Genomic DNA, 12,692 nt, shown 5'->3' on the forward strand with positions numbered 1-12,692 from the left:
TAACTGGAATGGTGTGCGTGTTTCCTTATATGATTCTTCCGCTCCATATACGACTAACGCATAATGCGCGCATTTAATCCTTCCTTGCATTACCAGTTTCCGTTATAAATGATAATTAGATCGTCTTATGTTGTTCTGAAATAAAAATGTACGCACCAAACCGTAAGAAATTTAAAAAATTTGATAAATTATTTTTGTTATAAGATAATCAAATAAAATGTTAAAATTTAGTTAGAAACACTGGTTTGAGTATTGCAGAATTCAAACAATTGTAATAATAAGTATAACATAAAGGAATAACGTCAAGAATAGCGCTGGCATCTTAAAGATAAAAATAGTCTACAAATTATTGATTTATATATCAAGTCAATCGAGAATATTTCGATGAGATTATCATCTTCCGACCTTTCGCTTGATCGGAAGATTCAATTAAACGATTCGCTCGGATCACGATGCCCAGAGGATAACAAGGAATAAGCCGAAGGATCCTTAAAATTGATTTCCCCGCCGTTCTCGTGGTCGAAACGAATCGAACTTCTTGCTCGTTTCTAATTGCCAATTTCCTGATCATCCTACGCGAGTCCGCGCGCGCTCGAACGAGTCTAAGTTCAAGTTCGCGTTCTGAAATAGACGTGCAGTCCGTGTGCCTTATACACGAGAATGCGTCAAGGTGTTTGACTGTTGATGCAACTGTCTGCATATACGTGCGATATCTATAGCTGCGACGCCGGTGCGAATATGAAATTGGACAGCTAAAACCGTGTGGCGTAGTACCAGGAGCCGTGCAATGCATGCACACGTGCGAGTATACCGGAACGAACGAGAGGTGAGCTTAATGATCGATCAGCTCTACACGGGTTACGCCAGGCGAGGCGGAGATCATATATCTCGCGCGGATGATCGATCGTTGACGGGCGCCTCGGAAAATGGGAAAACTTTCATCGTACAAAGGAGAACATATGATTCTTTCTCATATTGTGTAATGTTGCCGAAGCTCGTCAAGTTCGAAGTACAAGTGTTAAATCTTGTAAAACGGAGGAAATAGCATTAGAAAATCTAATTATGACATGATCGGGACACATATACGTGATGTCTTCTGTGATTGAGCCGACAGCATTCTAGAAATCCCAATTTTAGCTTCAATAGATTCTTTTACAAATTTTGGGATTTTTAGAGATTCTGCTATTCCTTTAAGAAAAATTTGAAGGAAAAATATAAATCATACTGAGGCTACTCTTAAAAGTAGAATAAAATTAATTTCGAGAAGTATTTTATTGAAATGATGTAATATCTAAGAAGAAAATTTTAACTTATTTCCTATGTTTATAAATTTAATGTAAAAATTTTTGTATTTTGTACCTTTTATTACAATCAGACAAAGAAATATTGATGCAACCATGCATAATATTTACTACTATTAGTCTTTTCCTTTGTTTTCCAATACGCATCGCATGGAATCCTTTGTACTGCATGAGAAATAATTAGGGGGGTCTATCTTTTTCAATTTTTTAAAAATCTACTAAAAACAATAAGCTCTTTACGTAAAAAAATAAAATGCGACAAATTTGATTATACCTTTTATTTTAATTATGTATGCAGAGTTTATTTATGCAGAATATTACTTTTCTCTTATTTAATTAACAAATTATACATGTAAGAACGAATCGTACAAGTAAAGAAAGTATATTCCCAGATAAATTGTAAAATACAGATTAATGTAATTCTACACTACACATCTCTTAGAAGTTAAAAATTGTGTTAAATGCAATTTATGTGCATAAATATTATTCGAAGTCGAGATAGAAGAATTTGTATTCTTTATGAAGCACAAGTTCAACTACCTCAAGGAAACTTTTTACCTTATAAATGATCCCTCCATCCTGTTCCGAAACTTTTATTGACTGTAAACGAGTGCAATAAGGAACGCCGTTGACTCGTAATGCAAATATTGAGACCGAAATGACAGTTTCGGCCCAGGTATTATCGCACTTCCGCCGTAAATGAACGGTCTCATTACAAAGAAGAAACCCGAATCCAGGCTGAATCAGTTTCCAGGTCGGCTTTCGTGATCCGGGCTAATAGAAGCTCCACCTAGGGCATGCCTATCTATAGCAAAAATACTCCAATTACTCGAGAACACCGTCTTTGGCACACTTCCATGGAAGTTGCATAAATTATTTGCTGCCCCGCTGTTTTATTACGTATATGCCCAAACGAATTGTGTTTCCCATTGCAAATTACACTGGCGTGATCCTCGAGGAAATCGTCTATTTAAAAAACAATTAATTATGCAGCACGTCAAATAATCAATTCTAAACATTGTTAATTTCTAAATTCTTTACTCAATTAATATAATTACAAATGAGATTAGATAAAAATTTCTTTAATTTTTTTCTTATTAAAAGAAGGTAATATTTATATATTGTACAAGTGTCATATGATTATTTTGACAATATACATGGTATTTTCTTCCTGGATATTAAAAATTTTTAAATTAACTTATTTATTATTTTTTCTTTGAAAGAGTGAATATATAGATAGTTATTTATCATGCGTTTTCTTCGAGTATTAAACATAAATTTAATAAGCAGAAAACAATAGCAAGATGTATGTAAAAAGCTCCTAATTTTCTTCTTTTTAACGTGTTTTACTTCAGGTTAGTATATTTTAATTTAAGTTTTTTTATTTAATTTAATTTGATTTTTTATATTCGAATCTGTTCATAATTCAAAGGATATTTGAAAAGAAAAAGAATGACAACGAATGAGCAGTTTGAAACGTAAAAACGCTTTATTTTTTAGCGTTTGTTTTACGAGAGATTGTCATTTTCAAAATTTGAATATGGCGCGCCAGCGCTCGTCTCGTCGCGAATCCGAACGAAGCGAGCGATTCGCGCCGTTTGCCGAACGCATTCGCGCCTCGCGGATTCGGCGGATTGCAATATTGCTGCAGCCGCGTTCGCGTTCGCTGCCACCGTCGCGTCGTTCCGTAATGACCTGCGATCTCTTTCGGCCACACACCCGCGTAGATATTCGGAAATCCAGGTAATTCTTCCGCATTAAAGCTGTTGAGCCGTTAATCTCGAAGCTCATGGCGTAATACTGCCGAGTAGTCGTCGGGATAAAAGAACAGAGCCGAAATTAGTATCCGTGACCGGCTCCGATGTATACGCCGCGACGCGACGGTCAAACAAGTAGAGCACAATCTCGATCTTGACTCTTCGTCTCCGCGCAAAGATCTAAAATATCGAAGAGAGAGAGAGAGTGATTCGAGACCCCCCTCCCCTTCGAGACACGGGAAAGGCTGGCGGTAAATAAGATCGAACGAGGGATATCCGTAGCGAGGTCGAGTCCCTTAAGGGCAAGGGCCCCGAAGCACATAATTTAACACGGCGTAGTGATATACGACGGTCGTAGTTCCCGACCCGATAGATCAGGATACGCCAAAGCTTGTGCGTTACTTACGTCCACGACTACGATTGTCATATATATGTGCTTTGGCCCTAACGCGTTTGGGGTGAGAGGATATAAAAGATTCGAGACGTCTAAAAGATTCAAATATGGCAGTTTAATCGCGATGTATTTCCGAAACGCGCGCCGCCGCGCCGGCCGCAAGCTATCGCGCGAATTATTGTAGCACGTCGCAATGAACGCCCCTCGACTTTCGGTCGCAAATTCGCAATTCCAGGAGGTAATTTTTTCGCATCTAAAAGCTATTCATTAGTATCGCAGCGTATGATATGATATGATATATCGTCGAGAAATCGCGCGCGCGCCTAACGAGAAGCAAATTGTAAGATGAGAAAATTGATATTCGTGGAAGCGAGTGCTTCCGGAGCCGCATACGTAGATTATTCCTTTTTTTTCGTGGAAATCTAAAAAATGTTCGAATTGTATTAAATTTAGATAAGAACAAATAAAAGATATTTACACACCCACGATACACCCACGCACACGATCGTGGGAGGGGGGGAGGGGGGTGAAATTCTTGCGAAAAATCTGGGTTATCTGGCTAACCGTACTGATATATAATGCATCACGTAGTCCGTAATCCATTAGAGGCAATATATGAGATATTGGAAATAAACGAGCGAAATGTGTAAATTGATATCGCAAATATTTCAGCGAGATTATCAAACAGTTGGTAAAAAAATAAGTGTAAAATCTCAATAATGATATTAACAATAAACGTCACAGCGACCGAGCAAGTAAACATTCGGGTATTTTTCTTTTGCGCAACGTAAATATAAACATGTTCGATATTTTGATATTTATATAATACTACATTCTTCATTACAAAACATCACGCAGACTGCACATTATTATGTTATAAAAATAATTTAATCCACGCAAAAAACGTTCACAGCGCTATAAATCATACACAGTACCTATATACCTGAATGAATAAATATCAAAGTAATATCAAGTATGGAGCTTTATACAATGTTACGTGAGGTATCGGTAAAAAACCTGCTTCAACAACAAGCGTCAATTCTAAAGATTTATGGCATTCAATATGAATAAGGCTTCATTCAAGACAATATATGTTTCCAAATTATAACGCGTATATAAACAGATATGTATATACATGTATTCTATTGTGCTTTGGACTTCTTCGCGGCGCCCTTTTGCGGTTTCGGACGTTTGTTCGACTGGTCCGTCTTCGATTTTTCCGTAAAGTCGTATTTCTTCGATAGTCTTTCCCTAATGAGTAAGCCCCTAATAAGTTTCCTCCAATTACCGTAGACCTTCTTCCTCGTTTTCTCGGCGGCCCGTTTAGCTGATTCAATTTGTTCAGTTTCCCAAGCTTCTCGTAACGTATCTTCGTATTCGGCGCATACAACATAGCCCTCAGTGGCCGGCACAGCGCCCGTCCAACCAAAATTGAAACCCACTACGGCAGTCGCGCAATCTATGTTCAATTTTCGCGCGATGCGATTTAATCCTGGAACTACAAGGATTCGTTCATTGAATGTGCACTAGAGATATCGCAATATTGTAACACTCCTTTAATATTTGTCTAATTTTCTACATTTTGCTATTTATTTTATTCGATGTAAAATAATGTGACGAATTGTTAAAGAGAATATCGTTAAATATGACAGATATATTGTACTTACGGTTTATATGCACTGTGCCTTTTGGAAGCATACTCATCTTAAACAAATCCACACTTCCGTACTCGTTTCGAGGCACAATACCATTTTTAGCTTCTGGGGGATCGTAATCTGTAGTTTGCCATTCTCCGAATAGTTCCAATGCAGAATCCTTAAGTTTCATACCTGAAAGCTGTCAAATTTTTTGTTACATTTTTCATATAATTTTCATACAAATGAGACCGACGCATGAGACAAACTTTTCACCCAATTTACCTTGTCGTATTTTGGAAGTGCTTTAACTATTTTGTAAGGGTCCTGTTTCGGCTTAACTACACGAGCTTGCTTTAGCCAGGTCTCTCGCGAGCGTAGCGTATGTACGCAATACCGCGAATAAATAGCTTCGCCCGTTTTCAAATGTCCTAATGGCACACAATCCGGTGGATACAATGCTTCGTATTTTAGTAAATGCCTGACGAGAACGTATAATGGGTGCCCTTTGCACTCGCCAACGGTTTTAGGCAATGGTTGTTCCAATTCCCTGTGAAAACAGTGGTACATTAGTTATCTTTTGACATCCTTCGTCGCAGTTGTGTCTAAATAAATAGGATAGTATCAAAAATTAGAAAAAAAAAGAAGAGAGATTACTTTTGCAATAGCAATTCATCTTCCTGTTTAGACATAGCTGTCTCCCTTTCTTGCCAATAACTTAAAGTCTCAATCCACCATTTTTCATCAATACGTTGCTTACGTGTGACAGAAAGCCACTGCGGGCAGTAGCGTCTTGTAACATCCTTTACTAATCTTTCCGAATTATAAGCTATCACGTATAATACTGGCTTGGTTGCTCTTTTCTGAAATATTGTTATGCAATAAATTTCATGAAAATCTCATAGGCAAAAAAATTATAAGAGTTGCTTTGTAATTATGGAATTTCCCGTTACTTTTTCAAGTTACTTACATATATTTCAGCTACACAATCTACATTTCCATCCATAACATTTATGCATATCCAGCTTGCTTTAGATTCCACGTATACTTCGGCCCATACATCTCGTCTCGTTTTTAATTTATTATCAGTTTCTTCATCTGTTGACGCTTGGTCTTTTTTTTCACCCTTTCCTTTAGATTTAATAACTGCTTTATTTTTACTACTGCATCTCCTTTTTGACTTGCTGGGTGGTTCTTCTTCTTCTTCTTCTTCTTCGGAACTTGAACTTTGACTGTCACTCCGCGACTGTCTCTTAGAATTTCTCATTTTAGATTGATTATTTTTTGAAATAATCTTAGCGTTTTGTTGTTCGGTTGAAGTAGGTACAACATCATGTGCTTTACGAGATCTTAAACGCCTTGGGGATAGATCAGCCTCTACTTTATTTGAGCTTGTCGAAGCTGTTTCGACATTTTTGGACGTGGAAGCATTATCTTGCGCGGATATACTGCTATTTAACTTATCTTTGTTTTTCTTACTGTAGGAATACTTGGAACGAAGAATCTCCGCTGCCCTTTTCTTTGCTTCTACGTTGGCGTTACTTCGCGCAGCTTCGTTATTCTGAATTACATTGTTATTTTTTAGTTCTTTCTTTGATTTCACATTTTTCTTATCTTCCTTAGACGTTACCTTACTCTTCGTTTCCTTCGTTTCTTCTTTAAGTTTACCCACATTTTTCTTATCTTCCTTAGATGTCACCTTAGCTTTCGTTTCCTTTGTTTCGTCTTTAATTTTACCATCTTTTTTCGCTGTGCTCGTTTTAGGCAGTAATTCGCTGTAAGATTTTACAAGCGGTGGATTGAGAGACACCACCAAACGACAATGTAAGCCGATACCTCGCAATATCGCCACGTACAATATCACCAATTCCCTGTAATTGTAAATTTTCTTCTCCGCGATTCTTTTCAATAACGTTTCTCTATTTATGATGACTTCGTTATCGCCAGATTCTACAGTAAACATATTTTTAAACCATTTTGTCAATTTTGTCAGATATTCCAAATTAAAGTTGTCCTTTGGGTAATTTTTAGTCGAGATAAGAGACACCACCGTTGCCATTATCTCAGGATCACTTGCTTGACGATTTAAGTAAAAACCGTATGCCAGCCAACAAAGTCTACCAGCTTTTTCCATAATAATCTGATTGGCTTTCAATTTTCTTCGTAGAAGCGCAGTCAGATCGGACTCCTTCTTGCTGCCTGTTTTCTTCTTGACAAGCACACTCGTGCCCGGCAAAGTTATCTTGACACCTTCCTTAGGTATGGTATAATTTTCAGGACGTTTAACATCCTCTTCCTGCTCCTCCTCGTCGTTCGTGTCCTCGTCATCCTCGTCATCCTTGCGGAATGCGTGTGCTCCGCTTTCCCCTTGCAGCAAAACAGCGTTTATCTCGTCCGATATATTTTTCCTCTTCTTTTCTATCTTGACTTCTTTGTTCAGCCGGATACTATCGTCCTTGGAGGAGTGCTGCTTAGGCTCCTCATCGTTGACATGAGCCTTCTGCGAGGCTTCCAGATTCTTGACCACCTCGGAGAACAGTTCGATGTCATTGTTCTCGGGCACACTCGCGAAATTTTCGTCGTCGCTGCTCTCGTCCTCGCTATCGTGCTTCACTAGGTTAGGCTTTGTCGCCGGTTTTATTGAGAAGAAACTAGCTGTCAGCTCGTCTTTTGGCGTGATACCGGCGAAATCGTTGCTGCTGTCGGAACTGTCATCGTCGGAATCATTCATATTGAGCGTTTATCCTGCAAAAATATTATCTCATTGGTCTGCCGCTACTTGTTATTGTTCGTTATTATCGTACTTTACCTGCTGCAGTTCGTTAATGTCTTCGAAATTGATTTTCCTTATAACGTAATTTAACAAAGATTGATTGCCTATACGAAGCTGTCACAATTTATTGTATTTATATTATGTAAATGTACTTACTTGTAACGTGAGAAGACACTGCACCAACCGCACGTGCGTGACGAAAAACACAGGGAAGCGCATTGTTATGAAATAGTAAACTGTCTTATTACCTTCGAATGATATATAAGCCTGCTAGTTTATCGGTAACAGTTAGTATAGTGTGCAAACGTGATATTATTTTGCCTTACAATTTGGCTCGGAGATGAAATTTACTTCTTGATAAACAATTGAATAAAATGATTCTTAATATAAAAAAGAATTTGTATTAATAACATACGTATAAATTTATTTTATACAGAGAATTAAATTAAATTGAAGATTAAAGTAAATAGTGGAATTTAGAAAATTTTCATTAAAAATTTTAAGATAAAAATAAGATACAAAATAAAATTTATATTTTTTTAATATTTGCAATTTTATAAATTGTGAATTTTCAGATCAACAGCAATATTTTTGTTATTGCAACTTGCAAGTCATATTTTTAAAATCAACATTTTGCAATACATTTTTATAGTATTTGTTGAATATTTCTTAAATAATTTTGTATATTTTTATGATATTTTATATTAGATCTTTATATCGTATTTTTCATAACTTTTATCGATTTTTGTAAAGAAAGAAATACACTAAAATATTTTTTACTAAGATTTTTTTATCATAATCGTATCCTCCTAAATGCGATCGGAAAGTTATCAATTTTTTATAATACATTTGACGCATTCATTTGACTCGAATACCTTTTCTTAACAATGATAATAAACCGACTTTCGTGAATATTGATGGATAGCGCGTAACGTTGACAACAAAGCAAAGGTTTACCCAGGCGTTCATTATTATTCTTCGCTTTACGGGCGACAGTGAAATTTATATCCTTGCATAACAAAAGCTGGAGATTTTATGAAATATTACTGTAACAATGATCTCCTCTTGGTGAAAAAATTGCGGAAGGTGTAGCGTGACGGGAAAAAGCGCGCGCTAAATAGGAGAAATTAAGTGCGCACGGTATAGTGTATGAATTTTGAAGCAAAACAGTTTTTCGCTGGTTTGAAAGACGTTGTCTGCGCACTCAAACTCGTTGTCCATTCAAATAATTCTCAGAATTATCTTGAAATTTGAATAGAAACATTAAACATATATGAATTACATGCAAGGGGATAAAAGAACTCGGTATTATACCGGTTACCAGATTTTTCGAATTAAATTTCTATTCAAACATGCAAAATTAACTAATGAGTAACATTTATTTTACTTCATCAACGTTTATTTATTCAAATTTTATTTCGCATATAATTTTTGATCTTTTCATAGCGTTATAATTTGGAGTTTTATCGGTTTAGTATTTTATCATTAGATGACCTTACAGTTATCGACGTTTTGGGGTTGAAGAGATTATCTCTTTTTTTACCCATTTTTATTCTCCAATGATTATTGTAATCGAATCGACATGTAATGGTGCGATGATGGGTTTTCTACTACGGAAACCTGCGTACAGCTGCGAGTCACATTCTTCATTAATGAGTAATGAATTATTTCGATAGTAGCGTACTAACGTTTATAAATAATGAGCAAACAGATGCGCTCGTCCCTTTTGCGACGTTAGCGGCTTTCTCCGAGCGCGTGCATCGCCTCCGGAAATTTATCGGGATACGTCGAGTTTGTCAGTATCTCGTGCACCTGCACTCTCTGAATACGGTTCGACGTAATGGATAATTGGCGATCCGATGGCCGATGTACAATACCTAAGTGCATTTATGTGTAAACCCGGTGCCGACATTTGCCTTGTTTGGTCACATTTCAAATCCAATGTACGTAGCATGGAATCCGATAAACTGCGAATAATAAACCATGCATGCATGCATGACTTAGAATGTTCCATTCTCCGCAGTTGAGTATTCCGTGGTAAATCGGGATTTAAAGCTGAGCATATGTTTTTTCGCAACCTGTCAATAATCTTAATCAGTATTAAATATCTTAAATAAACTTTATCTTTTATTAAAATGAATATAACTGTATTTTCAGAAGTAAACGGAAAATAAAATATATAGTTGTGAAAGAGCAGATAATTTTAATTTTTATAACTGGAACATTTATCAATGTTTTGATGTTAAAACGAAAAATATTGTTTTCAGATTTGGATTATTCATGGTCAAAAGGATACGATGGATGCTTGGAACACCACGTATCTTCAATATCAGTGTGCAGGATAGGTGTGAGGATGCAGTGTGGACTTCTGATAAAGGTATGTGCATAAAGTTATCGAAACCAAATCTTGAACAGAGAACGGATCTCTCCATCGTATAAAGCTATTGTAAACAGCCGCATGCATATACATGAATTTACGAAGATTTATTTATCGATATCGATTGTTAAGGTATTCATAGTTGGAGCTTATATTTAAGACCGTCTTAAGTTTATCTTCAAGTGCTGTACGACTCGTTTCACTGACTACGGAGTATCTGAAGATGAATTTAAGACGATCTTATATGTATATAAGATCTTATATATAATCTCTGAACACACACACCGGCCCAAAAGTATTTAATATACGGGGTTGCATTTCGTGTTCAGTTCATCGTTACGATCTTTTTTACGTTCCCTCGAAGAAGACTGACCTGTAGATAAACACAATCTGATTTTAATGAAATTATAAATTACCAATTATACGAAGATGGAGAAAAATATATTTTTTATCCACGTGGGATATTCATGAATGTAAAACAACCGTGTCTTATATTTTATGATTCAAATTTCAAACCTTTTAAAAAAGTTCTACTGTGTTTTTCATATTCCAGTAGCTTTATTATAGAATATATCTCATTAATTATGAAGTATGTATGATTCTCTTTTACATATACATATTTTCTCTTTATTATGCGAATTATAAATTCAGAAAACATGATAGCCTGGAAAATTGGAAATTATTACAATACTTTGTCTACATAAATTGTAAATTGTGTAGCTAAATTATGTACATTATATATTCTGCATATAAATACATATACAAATTACGAGACAAATTACGTAAGAAAATATCAATATTTAATTGTTTGTACAGAATTTTGTCAATATTAATACGTAACATTCATTTCATAATAAGATTATATGTTAAATACTTGTTATGCATAGGATGTATGTACTAGAATGCTTTAGTTTTTGAAATTTTACTGATTGATGATAAACAAGCAATCGATTTTTATAAAAGAAACTACCATTTATTTTCTATAGAATATTTTCTAATAATATATACAATTTTAGTATGCAATCTCATTTATTTTAACGACACTACGTAATGCACATAATGCGTAATGTGCGTTTACTGCGTCTATACATGTAGCTTTACCTTGATATTGTTCCTCTATGAGGATATGAGGGTATGAGATAATTACAGCTTGCACAGCTGTTCCAAGATATGGTTTGTTCGGAAGCTGGTTCGAGATGTAGTTAATTCAAATTGCGTTTCTTGTATCAAGCATTCGTTAAGACTTTTAATTATTCTCAAGCCACTTTCAAGTATAAAGTTTCTAATTAAGCACTGTTAAACTCTGTGAAATCAGTTTCAACTCTTTGGATTAAATGCATATTTAAGGAACCAGTTGGAATGAAGCAATTACAGGATCTATGACTTTTGATTTAAAGATATTGATTCCCAGTTTTAATCTGTCGGAAGTTTAAATAAAAAAGAAAAAAAGGATAGGTGGTGTCGCGCGACTGTTTATACAAAGACACTGTCGATATGTAATACTTGTTAACGACATAAATCGATGATGCTTATTATTATTCATGCTCGATTTAATTCGAATACACAATATTATCATTTGTATACATATAAGACTTTTTATATATTTCTTTTTTATATTTTTTACAGATTCATACAAATTCTTTTATTATAATTCTCGCGTTTATTATATCTAAATATAGATTTTGACTAATATCTTTTTTTTTCTTGTAAGTAGGGGATTTTTACAAATTAAACTCCAGAGAAATAAATAAAACTTCTTGTCTTTTTATTTAATATCAACCAGACTTTATTATAATAGATTATTAATAATTTGTGAATCAGTAAAATGATATCGGAGATTAAGCGTTAAGAAAAGCTGTGAGAAAAGATAGTTTAATTAGATTAATTCTTCTTCGAAAACTTTAAATGTTTAAATTGATCAAGAATTTTTAAATAGCTAACAACTTTCATTAAATAAAACATTCCATACATCTGAAACTCAAGAAGCAAAACTTCAACTAAAGTGCGTTGGGTTTTTTGTACGTGCTTATTAAAAGCAATAATAGTGTTTTATCTATACGATACACTGATATACCTACACCAATTGTTGCAGTATGCAGATTCACAATAACCAGACATCGCGACACGTGTCTCGATGTAATTTACTTCGTCATTGTTAGTTAAATACGGTCGATAAAAACAACGGTGTTATTTTAAATGACCAGGTCACGCGAAAATTAAACGTCATTCGTAAGCTCAATCGGAAACAAATAACCGATAAAAACGATATTTGCCCATGCGCTTACAATTATTTAAACATATTGAGAGATAATGCAAACTTTAATAATGTATATAGTTCACGCTTAATCATCACATATCGGACATGAAGAGATTATACGATATTTTTAATAAAAAGTGACAAAAAAATCTCATTAAAGCAATTTAATCATTGGTTTCTATCATTGGTAATCAGTCTA

At 35.1% G+C, this 12,692-nt stretch overlaps 1 protein-coding gene and 1 long non-coding RNA gene across 3 annotated transcripts in view; one reads left to right on the top strand and one right to left on the bottom strand.

The window, feature by feature from the left end:
- Window positions 1-2,965: 2,965 nt before the first annotated feature.
- Window positions 2,966-12,692, top strand: part of LOC143907282 (uncharacterized) — a 175,068-nt gene continuing 165,341 nt past the window's right edge. Inside the window, exons 1-2 of the long non-coding RNA XR_013259817.1 lie at window positions 2,966-3,044; window positions 10,127-10,236. This is a non-coding gene — a long non-coding RNA (uncharacterized LOC143907282). The remainder of the gene's footprint in view (window positions 3,045-10,126; window positions 10,237-12,692) is intronic.
- Window positions 3,553-8,076, bottom strand: Xpc (DNA repair protein complementing XP-C cells homolog). 2 transcript variants are annotated; one of them, XM_077423946.1, is made up of 6 exons: window positions 8,016-8,076; window positions 6,057-7,831; window positions 5,744-5,949; window positions 5,372-5,636; window positions 5,120-5,288; window positions 3,553-4,950 (listed from the first exon to the last, which is right to left on the bottom strand). In XM_077423946.1, exons 2-6 carry the CDS (start codon window positions 7,815-7,817, stop codon window positions 4,595-4,597), a joined length of 2,757 nt encoding a protein of 918 aa, XP_077280072.1. In that variant the 5' UTR covers window positions 7,818-7,831; window positions 8,016-8,076; the 3' UTR covers window positions 3,553-4,594. The 2 variants fall into 2 exon arrangements, with proteins under 2 accessions (XP_077280072.1, XP_077280073.1); XM_077423947.1 differs by having other exon boundaries at window positions 7,896-8,025.

The sequence above is a fragment of the Temnothorax americanus genome, unplaced genomic scaffold (genome assembly GCF_048541705.1).
Source record: "Temnothorax americanus isolate GAGA-0224 unplaced genomic scaffold, ASM4854170v1 Scaffold8, whole genome shotgun sequence".
NCBI lineage: Eukaryota > Metazoa > Arthropoda > Insecta > Hymenoptera > Formicidae > Temnothorax > Temnothorax americanus.

What these genes read in the sequence shown, in the direction of transcription:
- Xpc (XM_077423946.1), bottom strand. Translation starts at nt 7,817, where the DNA reads ATGAATGATTCCGACGATGACAGTTCCGACAGCAGCAACGATTTCGCC. An exon ending in ATTGTGTAGCTGAAATATAT is followed by an intron (nt 5,950 to 6,056) that starts GTAAGTAACTTG and finishes ACAATATTTCAG; the next exon opens with AAAAGAGCAACCAAGCCAGT. An exon ending in AGGCACAGTGCATATAAACC is followed by an intron (nt 4,951 to 5,119) that starts GTAAGTACAATA and finishes GAATCCTTGTAG; the next exon opens with TTCCAGGATTAAATCGCATC.